General features: G+C 48.6%; 1 protein-coding gene, 1 long non-coding RNA gene and 1 other non-coding gene across 14 annotated transcripts in view; 2 read left to right on the top strand and 1 right to left on the bottom strand.

Moving 5' to 3' along the window:
* Positions 1–11,922, bottom strand: part of Pnma8a (PNMA family member 8A) — a 45,747-nt gene extending 33,825 nt beyond the window's left edge. For 9 of the 10 annotated variants that reach the window (XR_013430695.1, XR_013430693.1, XR_013430692.1 and 6 more), the window contains exons 1-3: positions 11,646–11,922; positions 10,138–11,505; positions 9,537–9,693 (exon numbers count right to left, since the gene is read on the bottom strand). Coding sequence is in view for 1 of the 10 variants with exons in the window: in XM_078031824.1 (XP_077887950.1) it covers positions 9,677–9,693; positions 10,138–11,434 (1,314 nt within the window). In the remaining 9 variants the exon portion in view is untranslated. Of the gene's footprint in view, positions 1–7,925; positions 9,694–10,137; positions 11,506–11,645 lie in introns of those variants that run through there. The other variant, XM_078031824.1, reaches the window with a different exon arrangement.
* On the top strand, positions 1,372–15,505 carry LOC120887895 (uncharacterized). 3 transcript variants are annotated; one of them, XR_013430698.1, is made up of 2 exons: positions 1,372–6,260; positions 6,582–15,505. It is a non-coding gene; the product is annotated as an uncharacterized LOC120887895 (long non-coding RNA). The 3 variants fall into 3 exon arrangements; XR_013430697.1 differs by having other exon boundaries at positions 1,372–4,478; positions 4,653–15,505; XR_005731262.2 differs by having other exon boundaries at positions 1,372–4,478.
* On the top strand, positions 15,404–15,476 carry Trnat-ugu (transfer RNA threonine (anticodon UGU)). Its single transcript has one exon. It is a non-coding gene; the product is annotated as a tRNA-Thr (tRNA).
* Positions 15,506–19,945: the final 4,440 nt, after the last annotated feature.

Genomic DNA, 19,945 nt, shown 5'->3' on the forward strand with positions numbered 1-19,945 from the left:
CACTCTGGGTTCAATCCTCTATATAAACACAAACAAAAACTGTTCATGCATGCTGGGAAACTGACAAAGCACAAGAGCTCAAAACCAAACCCTGAGGGCTCCAGTTGCCCTCTCTCCGTCACTCCAAACACATTCACTGAAAAACAAATCCCCACCTTCCTGAAACAAAGATTTTTCACTGCATTTAATAAAATATATAGCAGCATTGTTATCCTTTTTAAATAGTGGCAATAATGGGGGTGGGGCTCAGTGGCAGAGTCTTGTCACTCTGTGGGAGGCCCTGGGTTCCATTCTCAGCTCCAAAAAATTTAAATAAATAAATGTTTTTGGTACTGGGGTTGGAACCAGGAGTGCTTTAGTACTGAGTTACATCTCCAGCCCTTTTTATTTTTTATTTTGAGACAGTCTCCCTAAATTGCTGAGTCTGGCTTGAACTTGGGATACTCCTGCCTCAGCCTCAGGTGGCTGGGAACACAGGCAGGAGCCCCCATGCCCAGCCTGGTGCATCTGTTTTTGCAGTGTGCTTGGTGCACTAGTGGGTGTGCCCGAGTTGGCACTGCCTGTGCAAGGTGGGGTGGGGAATGCGGAGGGGCTGACCTCGCCTGGCACCAGTTACATAGGTGTGCTCTGTTGGTGAAAATGTGCCCAGATGAACGCTCTGGATACACTTAGATTTTAGCCAGCTTTGTCACTGTGACCAAAAGACCTAAGAAAAAAACTAGGGGAGGAAAAATTTCTGTTGGCTCATAAGTCCTAGTCCATAGATGTCCACTCCCGGCTCTGGGTCCTGATGAGACAGGACATGAGAGCAGAAGGGTGTGGAGGAGGAAGGCAGTTCAGGACATGGCAATCAGGAAGCAGAGGGACAAAATATAAACCCCAAAGGCATGTCCCCCAGTGACCCACCTCCTCCAGCCACACCTCACCTGCCTATAGTCACCACCCTGTCAACCCACATGAGTGGATTAATCCACAGATTGGATTACGACTCTCACAATCCAATTGCTTCACCTCTGAATGCTCGCACACGAGGTTTGGGGGGACACCTGATAATCTAAACCATAACAATTTACTCTTCAATAAAAAAAGTTTTAAAATGTGGCTACCAGGTGTGGTGGTGCACACCTGTAATCCCAGTGGCTTGGGAGGCTGAGGCAGGAGGATCACCAGTTCATACCAGCCTCAACAACTCAGTGAGACCCTGTCTGTGAATAAAAGATAAAAAGGGCCGGGAATGTCGCTCAGTGGTTAGTGCCCCTGGGTTCAATCCCGGCACTAAATAAATAAATAAATAAAATGCGGCCTGGACGTCAGCATCCCAACCACTGTGTGACATTCCTCTCTGTCGCCCCATAAATGACGTAACCCGATTTCTTCCAATGGCCTCGTCTTTTATAAAAACCTCGTGACGCGCATCTCGGGCGCGCCTCTGCGGCACAGCCGGTGCATGTCGGGCCTTGACCGCTGGAGCCCATGTCCCGACCCGGAAGGAGATGCCAATTTTAGGGCCTAAGTGACCCGTCCTTCCGGCCCCAGCGCTGGGCTCCCTGGACATTTCGGGGGGTCACCAGGTGGAATCTGGCTGATGGACTGCGCGACGTCCGGCCTCACGCTCATCGTGGCCGTGAGACGGGCAAGGGGCGGGCACGGTGGCACGCGTGACCGCGGGGAGCCGGGGCAGCGGTTCGCGAGTTCAAAGCCAGCCTCGGCGACTCCGCGAGACCCTGTCGCTAATAAAACAGCCAGGGCTGGGGTGTGGCCTGGGCCTTAGGTGGCCCTGGGGCCAGCTGCCGGGGTGCGGGGTGGACGCTGTGGCCTCGCGATGAAGGCCCGCACCCCGCGCTGCCCGGGTCCTCATCGGGCCGGGCTGTGACGCAGGGGGACAGCGCCCGGTGGTACCGAGGTGGCCGCGCGGTCCGTCCGGTCCGCAAAAATAAAAACCAGGCCGCGGCCTGCGGGTGGGGGGGCACGTGGGTCAGCCTCTCGGGCATCGGGCCCTGGCCTCTAAGGCGGGGCAGAGCGGCGCCCGCTGCCCCTCATTTAAGGCTTTTCATTAGTAGCGAGGCGGCAGCGCCACCGTGCCGCGGGAGGCCGCCTAGCGCCAGGGAGGCCGCCTAGCGCCAGGGAGGCCGCCTAGCGCCAGGGAGGCCGCCTAGCGCCAGGGAGGCCGCCTAGCGCCAGGGAGGCCGCCTAGCGCCAGGGAGGCCGCCTAGCGCCAGGGAGGCCGCCTCTGCGGGCTCTTTCTTCACTTCTCCCTGTGACTTCCCTTCTGAGGTCTCGGCCAGGGTCTTCCCTTGGCATATGCAAGCTCTTTGTGAACCCAGGAAATGAATCCCGACCCCACCAGCCTTGTAGGAAATGTGTCCCCCCTTTGTTGATTGTCATTTAACTCTGTGGGTTTTTTCCCCTCCTGGGGACAAAGTGTTCAAATAGTCAGGTTGATTAATCTTTTCCTTTATGACTTCTGGGCTTTGTGTCCTTAAAGACGCCTTCTGCTTCCAAATGTATAAGTAAACCGACTCCTGTTCTTATCTAAATGTTACCTGATTTCATTTTTTTACACTGATATCTTCAAATCATCTGGAAAGTATTTGGGGACACAAAAGGAAGAGAATTCAACTTTATTCCTTTTTTCCAAAGAGCCAGCCAGTTTTCTAAGCACCAGCTAAGTTTAGGAAACTCTTTTCTCTCCTACTGATTTAAAATAAATAGCACTGTGGTCAGAGTCTAGGGTTTCAGAGGCATGAAGCTCTCTTTCTGTATTCATTACTCTTCCTACCATTTTTCTGGCTTAATTCTTTACCATCAATCAATTCTATTTATTTCAGAGTCTCATAATCCATTTTGATTATCTACCTATAGGCTAATCCACCCACATGAATTTTTAGTGTCCTGAATGTTCTGTCCCATTCTCAGAAAGCAAGGGATTTTAAGTAGTTTACTTTCCAACACCAGGGTTGGACTGGTGAACGCAGCCTGGCCGCCTGCAAGTCAGGGATGAGAAATGTGGCTCACCTTGAGTCTTGAACATCCTAGTACCTGAGCACCTTCCCCTTGTGTCAAGGTCACAGTTGGCAGGAAAACTATTCCAAAAGCTCCCCTTTGGGCCAGAGACCTGTCACACCTTCACTTGGACCAAGCAGCCCCCACAGACCAGCCCCCATCATTAAATTGAGTGTAACATGCACACCCTTGATATGTGGATTGGATGTACAATTTCAAGTGCACACCCACCCTCGGCTACAATGGTCTTGATTCACAGCGCCTGGATCAGGAGTCTAGACAGCACAGAGAGGGCGAGAGCAGGTTTGTCTCAAGAGCTATGATCACACACAGTTGGTGTTAAGCTGGCCCATCTCAGACTGTGATTTTAGTATACAACATTGCAATGGTTTCGGCTGTATATTAAGAGCACAGAACTGTAAAGATGAGGGCTGGGGTGTAGCTCTGTGGTGGGACACTGGCCTAGTATGTGTGAGGCCCTGGTTCCAATCCCAACACCAACAACAACAACAACAACAACAAAAGAATTGCAAAGATGAAATTAAAATAACCCCTTGTTACTTTTCACAAAACATTTTTATCAAAATGTAATTTACATGCAGTGAAATGCATGCCAAATATGGACATCTGAAGTCCACATTACTCGAGGAGCACAAGTTTGAGATCAGCCTCAGCAACTTAGAGGGACCCTGTCTCAAAATAAAAAACAAAAAGGGCTGGGGGTGTGGCTCAGTGGTTAAGTACCCCTGGGTTCAATCCCTGGTACCCCTGAGACTTGACTAGAGCCACGAGGAAACACTTTCCCGGGGAGCTGCAAGGATCTAACAGCTTTACCCTCCTGGCAGCAACCTGTCAGCCCATGGAGAGGCTGGCCTAACAACAAACCCACAGAGAGCAGGGAGCTCAGAGTGACAGGGAGCCAGGATCCTGAGGATGTTCTTTGAGCAGCTGGATAGAAACATACCTGAAGTTATCGCCCCTGACATTTCAGTAAGAAGCCAGTAAATCCCTTTTTTCTCTCTCTAGCTAGTTTGAATACTGTTTCGGACACTATACAGCAAGATCGCAAACATGGGAGCTCTGAGACATGTCAGATAAAAGATCAAGGTTTAGAAAAATGTGTATAGTGTTCTATTTGTGTGAATAAAGGGAGGATAAGGAGTATATCTGCATGTATATGTTGGACTGTTCCAAGTACACAGAGCATCTCTGCAAGAAACTATTAACACTTCCTCTGAGGAGGAAGAGAGGAGGTCAAGGGTGGAAAGGTGATTTAGTTTTCATTGTAATCCTATGGCCGGGGGATACTGGGGATTGAACCCAGAGGCACTTCACCACTGAGCTACCTCCCTAACTAGCCCTTTTTATTTTAAGACAGGTTTTCATCAAGTTGCTTAGGGCCTTGCTAAGTTGCTGAAGCTAGTCTTGAACTTGCGGTCCTCCTGCTTCAGCCTCCTGAGCCGCTGGGATTAAGGGTATGTATGTACCACCACATTTCAAGTATGACATGAGCTAATTCAGGATGTTGTCGGGTGGTGGGGGGAGAAGAAAAAAGAAAAATGTTAGTTATGGACTTATGTAACCAAAAACAGTTTTGGCTTTCAGGTATGGCTAGTATATAAATGTCAACAATATTCTCTTTCTTCTAGCCCTGCTTTCCACTGATTGTCTAGGGTTCAGAAAATCTACTCTCTGTAACCTCACCTCCTACTATTTCCCTTCCACTCCATGTATACTGGTCTCCCACACAGCAGAAATAACCTGCCTCAGAGCCTGTGTACTTCCTGTCCAGGTGGTGGCAAGAAGGCCTCCATCAGCATCAGATTTACATTCTACTGGTGGGGAACTCCAGTAAAAAAAGAGACTTTTTGGGCTGGGCTGAAACTCAGTGGCAAAGCACTTGCCTAGCATGCATGAGGCACTGGATTCAATCCTCAGCACCACATAAAAATTAAAAAATAAAATAAAGGATGTAGTCTATCTACAACATAAAAAAAAAAAAGACTTTATTCCTCAGAGTGTCAAACTCCTAGGAGTCTTATTGGCTCAATCACTGTAGCCTGGTGCTCTGATTGGCTGGCCTTGAGTCATGTGACATCTCTGGGCCTAGCAGTGGTGATGGTGTAGATGCAGGTCTGTTCTTCAGAAGAAAATAAGTAAATCATCCAAAGAAGAGGGGATGAATATAGGGAGGAGAGAACCAACAGGCTTCTACAACATTGCTGTTAATTTTTCTAAACACACAGAGATGTATTACTTTTTTTCTTTAAAAAGCAATGAACTCAGCCAGGCATGATGGTGCATGCTGAGGCAGGAGGATTGAGAGTTCAAGGCCAATCAGACATCACTTTCCTATGTTCATGTATAAATACACGACCAGTGAAATCCACATCATGCACCAGCCCAAGAATGGGATCCTAATTAAAATAAGTTACACTCCATGCATGTATAACATGTCAAAATACACTCTACCATCAGGTATATCTAAAAAGAGCAAATTGAAAATTTCAAAATAAACAAAAGTTCAAGGCCAATGTGTAAGGCCCGGTTTGATCCTCAGCACCAAAAAAAAAAGAAAAAAAATCAAAATAAAACAAAAAAGCTTATACCTTGTATGACTTAATTTATACAAAGCTCTGAGTCAGGTAAAACAGCTTTGGTTGAGAAACCTGGTCTCTGTGGATGGGAGTGGCTCAGTGTTAGGGTCTGCCAGGGCCTCACCTGTGCTCGGCAAATGCTCTACCGCTGAGCCCCAGCCCAGCCCCATCCACAGTCCTTTTTATTTTCTAAGACAGGGACGTGCTAAGGAGCTAAGGATCTTGCAAGTTGCCCAGCTGGCCTGGAACTTGCGTCTGCCTCCCAAATTGCTGGAATTATAGGTCTGTGCCACCTTTGGTGGTGACACATTGGTGACTTTATCAGAGGAAGAGAGACCTGAGCCAACAGCTTGCACTGCCATGGTGATGCAGCATGAGGCCCTCACCAGATGCCAGGCTGATGCCGAGCAGATGCCAGCACCATGCTGTCGGGCTTTCCAGCTCCAGTTCTGTGCTCTAAATAAACCTCTAGTGTTTATAGATACATGAACACTCCCACTTCCAGGTATTCTGTTACATCAACAGAAGCCAACCAAGACACCTGTGAAAACCTGAGTCGGATCTGCTCAGCACCTGTCCAGGGCTCCCATTTCACTCAGTTTAAAACCCAGATCCAGCCAGGCACCGGGACACCAGCCTGTAAGGCCAGCGGCTTGGGAGGTGAGGTGGGAGGATTGCGAGTTCAAAGCCAGCCTCAGCAGCAGCAAGGCACTAAGCAACTCAGTGAGACCCTGTCTCTAAATAAAATACAAAAAAGGGAGGTGGCACAGTGGTCAAGTGCGCCTGAGCTCAATCTCTAGTACCCTCTCCCCGACCCCCCAGAACAACAAATCCACCCTCCCTGGAGCCCACTGGCCCTAGGCAATCCGCCTCCCAAATCTGCTCTGGTCACACCAGCCCCCTTGCCTCCCCTTATGCTGACTGTTCCCTCTGCCTGGATGCCACGCCCCAGTGTTCACCTCACTCCCTGTCCCTCTACAGGTCTGTTGGAGCACTGCTTTGGCGAAGAACCCTCACCCACTGCTACGCACAACAGCCCGCTTGGCCAGGCGTGGCTGCCTGGAGCCCCAGCTCTTCAGAAAGCTGAGGCCGGAGGGGTACCCGAGCCCAGGAGTTTGAGGACAGCCTGGGCAACACAGCGAAGGTCAGTGCACCCTAGAGCCCCCACCGCCTGTGGTCACCGGTGCTCAGCATGCTGTCTGCCCTACAGGGTGACCATCAGAAGCATGTGGCTCCTGGAGGCGTGGAGCTGTTTGGTCCCTGGCTGTCATCCAGTGATACTTAGTAATCCTGGCTGGAGGACAGCATAAACCCACAAGGAAACGACACCTCCTGATGCTCCTAGTGTCCATGGCGCTCCTCTGTTCTGCTCCCACTCCCCACGGTACCCTGGCTGGGCCTTGCCCCCAGGCACACCCTGACCAGTCACTGCCCCAAGGGCTTCCTGGGGGCCCACAACCCCTTACCCAGGTCCTGTCCTAGATCTCCCGTGCTTCTGGCCATGGTGGCCTTCCAGACTTCCCTAGTGGCCTGAATATAACCAGGCGTGACTACCACTGTGGGAGGCGTGACTTTCCCATCATGCAGTGGGAAAGACCCGAGAATAAGCATTTCCCCAGATCCTCACCAGCCCAAGGCCACAGCTCCCGTCCTCCAACTCCACCGGCTTTTGAGGTCTCTTGTCTTTTCCCTCCGGATTATCCTCTGTTCATCCTGCACAAAACTCCAGCTTTGACCCGAGGATACTCCCTTCCCCAAGTCTTGATTGTTCCACCTATAGCTCTCTGATCCACGCATGAACCAGAATTCTCAGGGGAAAGATGCTGATTCCCAGAGATGCCAAGAGATCCTGATTCTGCAGGTAGGCCCATAAAAATTGGGCATTTTAAACAGAGGTTCCAGGTAACTGATCCATGGCCACCCTGGTTCAGGAGTCCCTGGTGGGAAAAGGCTTGGACAGAAGAAAACTAACTTTTAATTCAAAGACCTCAGCCTCTGCCTAAGGCGATGAAAAGGGAGGAAGTGTCTTCATTTCCCAGCAGATTTTACAATAAACTAGCACTTCCAGATACTTCACACACCCCTGGCCTATCATAAAATTCTAGAAACCCTAAGATCTATGGGAGATCTTATCACTGGGGAAGGACCACAGCAAAGAACAAATGGCTTCTCCTCTCGTAAGAAATTACCAATCCTGTGGCCACAACCCAGGTCTGCTGGCTGCAGCAGTAGCTGGGGTGGAGGAGGGGGCCTAGATAGCAGGGGTTCCTTACCGGATCAAGCAGTCCCCGTGCTCTCCACCTACAGAGAAGACTGAAGAGATACTTAATTTGCTGAACTTTATTATGCATATACATTTACATTTACTAATCCTGGTGTCAACCTTTTGTACAACAAGCCCCCACAGACCCGACTTGAATTTCAGGAGCTGGGCAGCTGCAGCCTCGTCACCCTGCGAGTCCAGTCCTCCCTGTGTTAATTGCACACAACCAAGACAAACCTTGAGGCGGAGAGGAGGAGCTGCAGGTGGGAACCATTCTTGTTTTCTATATCTTCAGTGAGACTCATGCAGGATTTTGAAATGAATCATCACAAGAAATTTGTCTTAAAGTTGAATCACTAACAACATCTAACATTGTTCACATTTTTACCACAAAAACCAAAGTCAGAAAAAGAGACCACGAACACTAGCGAGGGCTAAAACTCCAGGACAGGGTATCATTGTGTGTAGGTTAACATGGTAACTTGCTATCACACAGCTGAAGGGTCACAGCAGAACGAGAGCATGTGAAATACAACAGGAAACGAGCTTTCAGACATGCGCAGGACCGAGCCACCCACTGCCAAGCTTCCTCATCAGGTCACATTTACAAGCAATTTAATTATATGCAAAGAGAAAGCAGAAACAACTAGTTACAGACCTGTACAGAAACAAGTTAACCTATAAACACAAGGTAATATTCTGATAGTTCTCGATGTGACTGGTCTGGGTTACAACATACTTGAGTACTTGTTTTTCACACATTAAAACACATGAGAAAGTAGATTTGGATTACATCTTTGTGGATGCCTTGGGATTCCCCAAAATACAGTGTGGAAACTGTATTTTGGGGCCCTTGCCCTCTCTCTTACACATGCACAAACGCGCGCGCGCGCGCACACACACACACACACACACACACACACACACACTATGGGACGGAGTGATCTGTTCTGATTTAGTGTGTCTAATCCAGATAGCAGAAACAGCTAATTTTTAAAAGACTTTTTCCCCCTCTTCTATGTGAGAAGTGGCTTCTGCCTCAAAGTTGGTGAGTCTGGTGGCTCTGGATGGAACTAGAGCCAAGAACCCAGGAATGACCCAGTCTTCCCTACTAACCACCCCTCTTCTCCACTTGCTTCCTGAAAGGGCTTCAGCCCCAAACGGGAGTCAAAGTGCCAATTTTATAAACAGACTCTCAAACTTGACTACTTCAATGGCGAGGCAGACAGTCACTCTTCCCAGAACTCTTGGGACTGAACCACCTTCCAGTTTGACAACTGGAGGATGGAAGCTCAAGACTGAAGGAGCAAGAGGGCTAGGTGTGCATCCAAGACCTGGGCTTAACTCACCCGCCGGTCACGGCCCAGGGAGGCTGGAGGGGAGAAAGCAGGTGCCCTGCTCTTCAAACACCAAGCCTGAAGGTTAGCTGACCATCCAGAAGAGCAAGCAGGGGGTGGGGAGAAAGGCTGGACATGAATGAGCGAAACAGTAACCTGCCCATGCATAAAAGGTAATGAACATTCTAGAATTTTCCCAAGCCACTTACCAACCCTCCTCCCTCTGAGGGCGAGTGAAGGAGGAGGTGAAAAGCTGGCCTGGTAGAGAAAAAGGCAGAGAGAAACACACCTCCCTCCCCCAATTCCTCCCAAGACCTAAGATCTCATATCATTTACCTCCAAGAGCCAGACCTTTAGAAACTGGGTCCCTCAAAGAGCCAAGTCTCGTTTCACTCAATGACAAGAGAAAGCTTTGCTTCTACTTGGAACTTCTTCCTTGGTCTTCTTTCACCTCCATGGGCATGGGTGGTCTCCCTTCAAAGCTTTCTGGAATCTGTGGGTAAAGTATAAGAGCTCAAGAGAAGAAGCAGGGAGGAGCACCGGAGGACATCGCCACCTCCCAGGCCCTTCTGAGTCATCGAACACTCCATCACCCAATCAGGTCTCCAGAAAGCTCATCCTTAAAGCCATGTACCCACCAATAGTACAATTCCCAACCTGAATTCCTGTGGAGAGAGATGGGTTATGTGCAGTGGTTCAGTGACCACAGAGCCACTCATCCATGACATGTGGGTGGGTGGGTTTGCTGGGGGGGGGGCAATTGAAGCCATCAGGGGCTCCTAGGAGGGAGCCTGGGCTCTCACCCTCTAAAACCTCACCTGGGGTCATCTACCTCCTCCACTGCACTGGGATCCTCGGTCACCTGCCTGGCTACCACCCCTGTAGGCCCCTCTGCCCCTCCTCCCACTTCATCCAAATCACATGCTGTCATCCTCACCATTGGAGCCACGAGGAGAGCCTCCTGGCTTGGCCTTCAGACCCCTGGATGTTGAGGCTTGTGACCTGGAGTGCTGGAGGCCTCTAGGGCCCTTCTGGGCTGACACATCCCTTCTCAAGCCAGAGGCCTTCTTTGCAATCATGGGCTTCTTCTTTGCCTCTTCGGAATCAACCAGGACGTAGGAGACTGGGCCCAGACTCACCTTCTTCTTCTTCCTCATGGGGGCAGGGCTCTTTCCCGAGCCCCAGCCCATGGCCTTCTTCTTTGGGGGCCTTTGCTGACCACCATCTTGAGCTAACTGAGCGGTGCTTGCAGGGCTCTCCACTTCCCTAGGGGCCTCCTGAGGTGGATCCCGGGGCACCTTCCAGGCACTTTTTGCCAAAGGCTTCTTCAGAGATGATTCCTCCTGCTTCACACATGGTTTTTTGTTGCTCTTGATAGACTCGGAGATCTCCATGCTTTCGCCCTCCCCGGCATTGCGATTCTCCAAGTAGGCGGAGCTAGTGGGACGGTTGCCTTTGGGCTTTTTCCAGGGCACTGCTTCCTGCTTGAGATTTTTTTTCTGCTTCTTTCTCCTGGAGCGAGCCTTAGCTCCAGCCCTGCGAACTAGAGGTTTGGGAGGGTCACCCTGGTTTTCCATGGCATTCCAGTGGCGGCGGTTCTCCATCTTCAAGGTGGAACCCAGTTCTGCAGCCAGCCCCGGCTCCTTCTTGACCTTCTTCCCTGCTGCTGATACCCAGGCTGCTGCCTCCACTGCCTCGGCAGCCTCCTGAGCCCTAGCTTCCTCCCGACTGCGGATCTCCGCATCCATGTAAAAGATGACTTGCACCACAGCCCCCAGGAGCACCCCCAAAGTCTCTGCCCAGTTCTCCGAAGGCGGCTGGTTCTGGGATGGCGAGGGGTGGTTAAGCTGCAGCAAGCGGACCACATCCTCCCATGTGCGCCCCTCGGCATCCAGGAATTCATTCAGGTTTTTCAAAAACTCGGCATCCTGGGTGGGGTCCCTACAGGCCACTCTCCAGGCACCGCCTCTTCCTGGGAACTCTCGCGGTATGGCACTCAGATTCACACCCTCGCTAACCTCGATAAGGGCAGCCTTCACGTTCTCCTCCCTCAAGAAAATCTTGTTAAGCACGCGGTAGGAGCCCAGGGGCGAGAGGACCCCATTCAAGGTCTCCTCAATTTCTGCCTGGCCACAGTCCTCTGGGATGCCCGTGACCAACAGGGACCTGTGGATGTCCACTTCCATCCCGCGACACCAATCCTCCAGAAGGTTCATTGCCATAGCCTCCGACATCTGGCCGCTCTAAGCCCACGCAAAGGGCCTACTAAGTGGATGTGAGCTGCAGGGGTCCCCAGATAGGAATCCTGCAAGGTCACAAGAGGGTGAGGTCAGATTCCCTGGAAGCTACCCGGGCTCCCGAATCTCAGCGGCCCACTGCGGCTGGCCCGCAGGCGGCCTCGCGCTTTCCCAGACCCTCCTCCCCAGCCGGGGCCCGAGTGCTCACACGAATCCCGGGATCTGGCGCAACGGTCCTCGGGGCTGGCGCTCGGCCAGCGGCAGGGATGGACCGGGCAGCCCCGCCTCCGACGGTCCAGCCAGGCCAAGGAGAGGCCCCGGGGTGCAGCCACTCCTCAGGAGCCGGCTCGGGCCGCCCTGGCGCTGCGGCTCGAGCCAGACAGGGCAGGAAGCCGCAGTCCGCCCCCGCTCCGGCGCGCCGAGTCACGCGAAGCGGGGCCCGATCAGCAGCAACTGCGCCGACCGAGCCTGGCGTCGCAGCGCGCGCCTGCGCACTTGCTCCCGCACCGCGGCGCCCGGTCTCGGCCCCCGCAGCTCCGGCGGTCTCCATGGCAACCGGAGGCTGGTTGCTAAGAGGCGGCGTGGCCTGCGGCGGGCTCTGCAGTAGAGTCTAGCGAGCTGATGCAAAAACTGCGACAGTTCAGGGGTGCACCCCGTGAGGGGTCTAGAGAGCCCCCCATCGCCCCTGCAGACCCGCTCTTTCCACCCTTGACTGCCTGGTGTGGGTCTCGGGATGCGGTGGGAGCGCTGACCTCCATGGCTGTGCACAAAACAACTCTCACCCTCTGCCCTCCTGGGAGACACCAGAAATCAGAGAGCAAAAGGAAAGAGAAGCTTTAATGTCTTCTGCCCCCGCCCCTAGTTCCGCTCATAATAGCCACAGCTCCGTTTGGAGCAGCATTCTCTCCCTACAGTTCCTGGGTTCTGGAACCTTCCAGAAATTTCTAGAAATCTCTCCCTCCCTTTTAGGCAACTCCTTTAGGCCTGAGATGAGTGCATCACCTGACCTTGTTGATTCTTCAACTTGCTGCCTTAACACCTTTGTTTATAGTGAGAAACTGATGTGACTCCATTTTTAAAAATAAATAACAGCAGCTTCTACCTCAAGGCCTGTCCTAAGGAAAGGGGCATGACCCTTGTCCTTGAAAAAATCCACAGAGCACTCCTAAGCACATACCCACCCTGCTGAGATGTTTGTAAATAACAGGAGAGGACTGAGGCACCAGGTGTTCCTGACTCAGTTAGGCTAGGTGAGGACCCATAGCAACCCCCCTAGCAACCTCCAATCAGCATGAGACAGGGAAAATACCTGGGATGCCAGATGACCCCCCAGTAGTTTATGGTGGTTGATAACATGTTGGGAAACCATGTAGTTTAGCATGTATACCCCTTGTGGCCTAAACCAATCAGTTCAAACGAATCCCCCTTCGTACTAACCAAGCACTCCTACTCAACTTGTTCCTGCCATTGAATGTGCTTATCAATGTTAAGAGTTGTTGTTTGATTTTCCCGAGGTATGGAATGATTTGCTGTGTGATGTTGTGATGCATAGAGTATCCCCCCAAAACCTATAAAATCTCACTGAACAAAGGACCAGGACTCACTCCCTGGGACCACTGTGTCGGAAAGGTTGAGTCCAGGCTCGAGCTTGCAATAAAGACTCTTATGTGATTGCATCGGATTCGGCTCCTAGAGGTCTATTGGGGTCCCAGGAATCTGGCATTACAATAGTTGATTAAGTGCTCCTCAGTGGCTCAGTGTTGAGTTGCCTTCTGTTTCCTGCCAGGACATCCTAGCAATGCTGCTTCCTAGCAGTTTCATTTCAGAGAAGTGATTTGCGTTCTCCAAGTGCCTTCCGTTTCTCCAGGAAACTTTTTGCATCTAGCAGTTTTGAAGATTCAGGGATCTCACATATGAAAGATGCAATGAAAAACCAATTCTGACCTTGATATTCTATGGAAAAATCTCTTCTTCGAATTCAGTTTTACAATTAACCTTTGTGAGGCCAAATGGCTGAATGCCTAATTCATTGTCATCTCTGGCATCCCTAAACATGGGTGGGATCAATTTTGTGTGATTGTCCTCTCACCTTGAACCAATAGAGTAATGAGGAAGGGAAGTTTTGTGACTTCTCAGGCTAGGTTCATCCTCTTTCCTATTGGTTGGAACACTCTCATTCTTGGATGCCTGAGTTTTCAAGTAAGAAATTCAGCTTTTCTTCTGGCTTCCATGCTGTGAGGAAGCACAACCATAGTGAGAAGCCACCAGTGCTCCAGTTAATAGTGCCCAGCTAAGCACAGCTCCATAGCATCTCAGCCCAAAGCACCAGACATATGAGCGAAGAAACTTCCAAATGATTCTAGCTCCCATTAGAGTCACTCAACCATTTGCATTTGAGTCTCAGACACCGGCTACCAGAAACAAAACATTACTGTTGTACCCTGTGTGAATTCTCAACACATTCAACCCAGGAGTATAACAAAATAATTGTTCTGTGCCACTACATTTTGGGGTGACTTACTATGTATCAATAGATTGCTGGGAAGTAGGGCAAAGGTCAAATGCAGCAAGCATTGATGATGTTTGGCAAAGCATTACTGCAACAGAAAACAAGAGCAGAAGTCTTAAGTCAGCTTCTGAAGAGAGTCCCGAGCAACTTTTTAAAAGCAGTGTGCAGCTTCAGTCTGTGGAATTATTCCAGTGAAACAACATCCTCATCAAGCTTAAGGATTGAAGAAGAGGTAAAATTTCCACTCTCCTCAATTACTTTTAGGGAAGAAGAAAGCTTGATAGTTCACCATTAGCAGAGCTGATTAAAAAGAAAAAAAAAAAAAAGTCTTGTTCTTTCTGTAGCCATTTAGGCTACTTCCTTCATAGGAAGTAGAGTAGCCAGAGGGAGCACCTTGTAGCTGATGATACTATGAAGTTATAATAACCAACATTTAAAGTTTGTTTACTATATTTTTTTTAAAGAGAGAGTGAGAGAGGAGAGAGAGAGAGACAGAGAGAATTTTTAATATTTAATTTTTAGTTCTCGGCGGACACAACATCTTTGTTGGTATGTGGTGCTAAGGATCGAACCCGGGCCGCACGCATGCCAGGCGAGCGCGCTACCGCTTGAGCCACATCCCCAGCCCCTACTATATTTTTTAAAGTAAAATTATGATCCAAATTTAAAATTTCTTCCAGGCACTGTGGCACAGGCCTGTAATCTCAGCAGCTCAGGAGGCTGAGGCAGGAGGATTGCAAGTTCAAAGCCAGCCTTAGCAACCTAGCAAGGCCCTAACCCTCTCAAAATTAAAAAATAAAAAGGGGTAAGGATGTGGATCAGCAGTTAAGTGCCCCTTGGTTCAATCCCTGGCCCCCTCACCTCACACAATTTAAAATTTCTCATAAAATTTCAGATTTACTTTTATAACCCTAAAATTCATATTATGATTATGATTTTTGCCTTTGGCCAAATGCTCAGCTATTCAATGTTTTGTCAAAATCGTTGTATTTTGTTCTAACATTTGATAAACATTTATTATTATTATTATTGAAAAATCAAGAGTAGCAAGAGGGCTGCTCAAGGCTGGGAAGCATTCTTCTTAGAGTACCTTTGCAGTGACCTGAAATGGACCATTGGGTCCAGAAAAATAAGAGAGTATGGCCTAATTGCTACCAAATGAGATATTTTTCTTAAAAGATTGTGGCAAGTGATAGCAAAATCCAGTGCATTCACAAGGAGCACAGATTGTTGCAAATTTGCTAATCAAAAGCGGATAGAATGAAAAGAAAACTACCAAGAGTGGACGAGGAGAGAATTCTCACACCTGTGCGTGGCTGATACACATAAAGTCATTTTGGAAGACCCTTTGCTGTACCTAGTTAAGCAGAACATTTGCAAACATTGTAGCCTAAATTCCACTCCTAAATATATGTACCAAACATAAATGTGTTCACTAAAACATAGGGACATGGGCTGGGGATATAGCTCAGTTGGTAGAGTGCTTGCCTTGTGTGCACAAGGCCCTGGGTTCAATCACCAGTACCCTCTCCAAAAAAAAAAAAAAAAATAGGAACAAAGTCACACAGCACCATGCAGAATAGCCAGAGTTTAGGAACTAAATTAACTAAATGCTAATTAACAGAAGAATGGATAAATCGTGGTCTGTTCACGTACTCAAACAATGAGAATGAATGATCTACAGCCACAAACAATATATAGAAGGAGCTTTTAACTATAATGTTGAGCAAAAAAAAAAAAAAAAAAAAAAAAAAAAAAAAACCACAGACATACAAGAGTTCATGTGGGCATGTTGTTACTTACTAGAAACACAAAAACAGCTCAAGGAATCTGTGCTGTCAGAAGTCAGGAAGCGTCTTGCTGGTGAATGTCTAATGACTTCCAAGGTGGGACTCCCACTGGTAAAATTCTGCGTCTTGTTTTGGGGGTTTGGTTACCAGTGTGTTTAGATGGTAGAAATCCAGAGTGCTCTGTGCTCCCGGCACGTGCACTTCCTGTCAGTCTGGGATTCTGCACTGAGAGCCTTTGCAGTTTTGCTGAGGAGCTGGATGTGAGCTGTGAGGGAAGCTGTGCACCTTGCAGGTTTGGGGATTGAGACCCTGGAAGAAGGATGCTTACTTTTGTATGGGGGGAACTTGGATGAGAACAGATTGGGGTGAGGACGGGGTCGGGGAGCGCAAACCAAAAACTAGCTCGGGCCATGCTCAGTGTGAGATGCTGAGACCACTCGCAGGTACAGGAATTTGCTAGAAGGACTCACAGGGCTCTGAAAAGCCATCTACTCACTGCTAGAGCTCTTTATAGGGAAAGGATAAATTGATCACAAAGGGAGAGACCAGGCATGGGCTTCCAGCTGTCCTCGCCCTGCGGAGTCACATGAACAGTGCTCCAGGAATGATGTGCGAGGACACACAGTCGCTCACCCAAGCCTTGGCATCCAGAGTTTTTAACTGGGAGTCAGTCTGTAAGCCTAGAGCACTGTGCGGTTGACCTTAGATACTGGGTCTCCATCACCCCCAGAGCAGCTGGGATTCCAGGCGTGCGCGACCCCCAGCCTCCTGTGGTAGTATTATTGATTTGTTAGCAGTGATGGGGAATCAAACCCGGGGCCCTGTGCATATTAAATAAGACTCTACATCCCCAGCCCTGCCAGCCCCTCCAGAGTCAAACTGATTCTACACATCACAAGGCCCCCACCATGAATCGCATTGTTAGCACAGAGCTTAACAGTCATCTCCTCCGAGCTGGCTGAAGGTCAGGCTCTTCTTTGGAATGTGCAGGGTTTGGACAGCCCAGGCCTGCCGCGTTCACCTTTCACGGTACAGATGTCTGTGTGTATGGATCAGGGCTCGCAAGAGGAGCAGATTCCGGGAGTTACATAGACTGCTGGACTTGTTACAGGCCTTCTGCAGTGGGCGTCAGGCAGTGGCGGGAGGGGCAGCTGGAAGTCTGCGCAAGGCCTTTTCATCTGCTGCAAGGCCTGAAATAGAGACTAGAGACGGGTCATCTGGGCCAACACCTGGAAAGGAAAGCTGTGTTGAAAACAGTGACTAAGGACAACCTGAACCTACAGGGTTGACTGGATCCTTCTCCCTCCCTCCCTCCCTCTCTCTCCCTCTCTCTCCCTCTCCCTCCTCCATCATGCATGACCTGCCAGATGCCAGAGATACTGGAGACCTTTGCCCCTTGCTGCCCATGCTCTCCTGGACCAAGATTGAAGGAAAAGCCATTCTCAGTTTGGTTTTTCTCTCATTTATTTTGCCCGCAAGGGAATTATAGACACTAGGTTTTGAAAAATTGGATTTTTCAATGCAGTCACCCTCAAAGCAGCCATCTTTGGGGAGGAAGAGAAGAGGGATGGGGTGGAGAGCTGCTGGAACAATAATTTCTCACTTGTTTTGTCTTGAAGCTGGTCTCAATCTCCTGGGACAAGAACCTTCCTGCCTCAGCCTCCTGAGTAGGTGGGCTAACAGGTGCATTCCACCATGCCTGGCTTTTATGTTTTGTTTTGTTTTTTAAACATGAGGTATACTGCTGACTTGGTGATGCATATTAAATAAACCTGTGATCTCAGCGCCTCCAGAGGCTGAGGCAAGAGGATCAACAAATTACATAGGCAGAGGGAAACTTGCACTGTAAATAAAAATCGAGTTATAAAAATATTTTAAGTAGATGTATAGCATAGTGGTACATGCCACACCTGTAGTCCCAGAGGCTTGGGAGGCTGAGGCAGGAGGATCTCAAGTTTGAGGCCAGCCTCAGCAACTTAGTAAGGCCCTAAGCAATTTAGGGAGACCCTGTCTCAAAATAAAAAATGAAAAGGTGGGGCTGGGGTTGTGGCTCAGCAGTAGAGGTCTCGAGGCACTGGGTTCAATCCTTAGCACAACATAAAAATAAATAAAATAAGGGTATTATGTCCAACTACAACTAAAAAAACAAATTTTTTAATGAAAAAGGCTGGGGATATAGCTTAGTGGTAAATGGCCCCTGTGTTCACTCCTCAGTACCAAAATAATAAAAAATAATAATAACAATAGGACTGGGACTGTGGCTCAGTGGTAGAGTGCTTGCCTAGCACATGTGAGGCCCTGGGTTCGATTCTCAGCACCACATATAAATAAATGCATAAAATGAAGAGGTCCGTCAACAACTAAAAGATTTTTTTTAATTGTTAAGAAATAATAACTATCATAAATGCCTATAAAACAATATTGTGTGTATATAACTATATATCATATTTTGTGCGTATATATACTTTTATATCATGCATTTCAAAATATTTGAAATAAATAAATTTTTAAGAGAAAAATGTAAATGTTATATATAAAAACGAACATATAAATCATATAAACATACATTTATAAACATACACTTATATGCATTACATATATATGGACGTGTATTAGGTGGGGTCAGCTCCCTGCCTGCTCTCCTGTTATGGAGCCACCCTGATTGCCAGTAGATTTAAAAATAGTTTCAAAGCTCTCTTAATAGGAGCTCTTCCTGTGGTTTCCATGACAACATTTGGGACTGCGGTTTCCATGACACAACTTTGCATGATGGTTTCCATAACGACGCATCCTGCAGCCTCAGCCCTGCCAGCCTGTCTGCCCTGCAGGTTTAGGGCCGCCTGGGCCATCTTCTTCCTCTCTCTTCCACTTGGGGTTCCTATCTTGCCTAGCTGTGTATTTTAAAGGACAACTCATGGATTTTCCATAAATACTGAACCCCCAAGAAGGTGTAGGGGTCTCCGGGCTTCTGTCTAGATTTCCTCTCCAGGGTAAGACGTAGCAATCTGCCGCAGTGGTTCTGGTCTCCTTCTGAATTGTTCTGTGCCCTGTCCTCTGAGGGCCCCTTGCTGCTGCAGAGTGTTGCGGGTGGGCACCTGCTTCCTGGTTCTCCTCCTTGTCCAGGTCTCGCTTTCATCGGCTATAGATTGGATCTAGAATGTTCCCAAGGTCTGTGTGCTCAACATTTGGCCCCTAGCTTGGCACTTTGGGGATTGGGGCCTGGAAAGAGGATTTAGATATTATAGAGTTGAGAAAATTCTGAAAAGAGAAAAATTAAATCCCTCTGCAATTTCATTCCTCCTGGAGAACCCTGTTGCAAACCACATCCTCATGCGAATGCAAAATGGACTCTTAGCAAATGTTTAACCCATCGTAGGTCAGTGAGATCGCATGGCCAGTCAAAGGGGAAACGCATGCGCCTACACAGGCCATTAGGCAGGTTGAAAGGCATTACCTTAATATATAGAAAATTGGCTTTTCCCACAGTGGGAGGGAGAAATCAATCAATCAGATCAAATTCATCTACATGTCTGCAGACGAGGATCATTTACATCGCTTTTATCTACAATTTACAAAGGTACCAATACTCAAGACTCAGACACTTCACAAAATCAGCAAAACTGGAAGGATATGACGGGCCCCTAAATTTGCCGCAAAGACATCCATCATCCGTTTGGCTGACTTCAAGACCTTTCATAGTTTTTTTTTTTTTTTTTTCTCCCCTATGAAACAACAGAATGCAATATATCCGAGTTCAGTTTGTATGGTGTATCTTGCTTTATGAAGCTTTATTTCCTATTCTACGTGTGTGTGTTTTTCCAGGTCAAAACAAAATGTATTTCTTAGCGCCGATCATAGTCAATCATGTGTGACAGCCGCTGCCATGGTCAATTAGCTGTTCCACGCTGGATATTTTCTATTTCGAATGAAAAGCTGGTAAGGGTTGGTGGATGTTGCTTGGACTGTGCTGTGACTTCTCAACCTGCTTGAAATTATGATGCTTTTTAAAATACAGAATGTCTGGTTTGTACATTATCATCGCACAGAACAAGAATCTAAAATAAATCCTGATGCGTCTGCACCAGAAACCCAGCACCTCTCTGCCTCGCTGTTCTCTCTCTCTCTCTCTCTCTTTCTGGAAATAATCGACAAAACCTGGAAATTATGTGGACAGAGAGATGTGTTCTGTCTGAGCTGGGGCTCAGGTTA

The sequence above is a fragment of the Ictidomys tridecemlineatus genome, chromosome 15, assembly GCF_052094955.1.
Source record: "Ictidomys tridecemlineatus isolate mIctTri1 chromosome 15, mIctTri1.hap1, whole genome shotgun sequence".
NCBI classification, from domain to species: Eukaryota; Metazoa; Chordata; class Mammalia; order Rodentia; family Sciuridae; genus Ictidomys; species Ictidomys tridecemlineatus.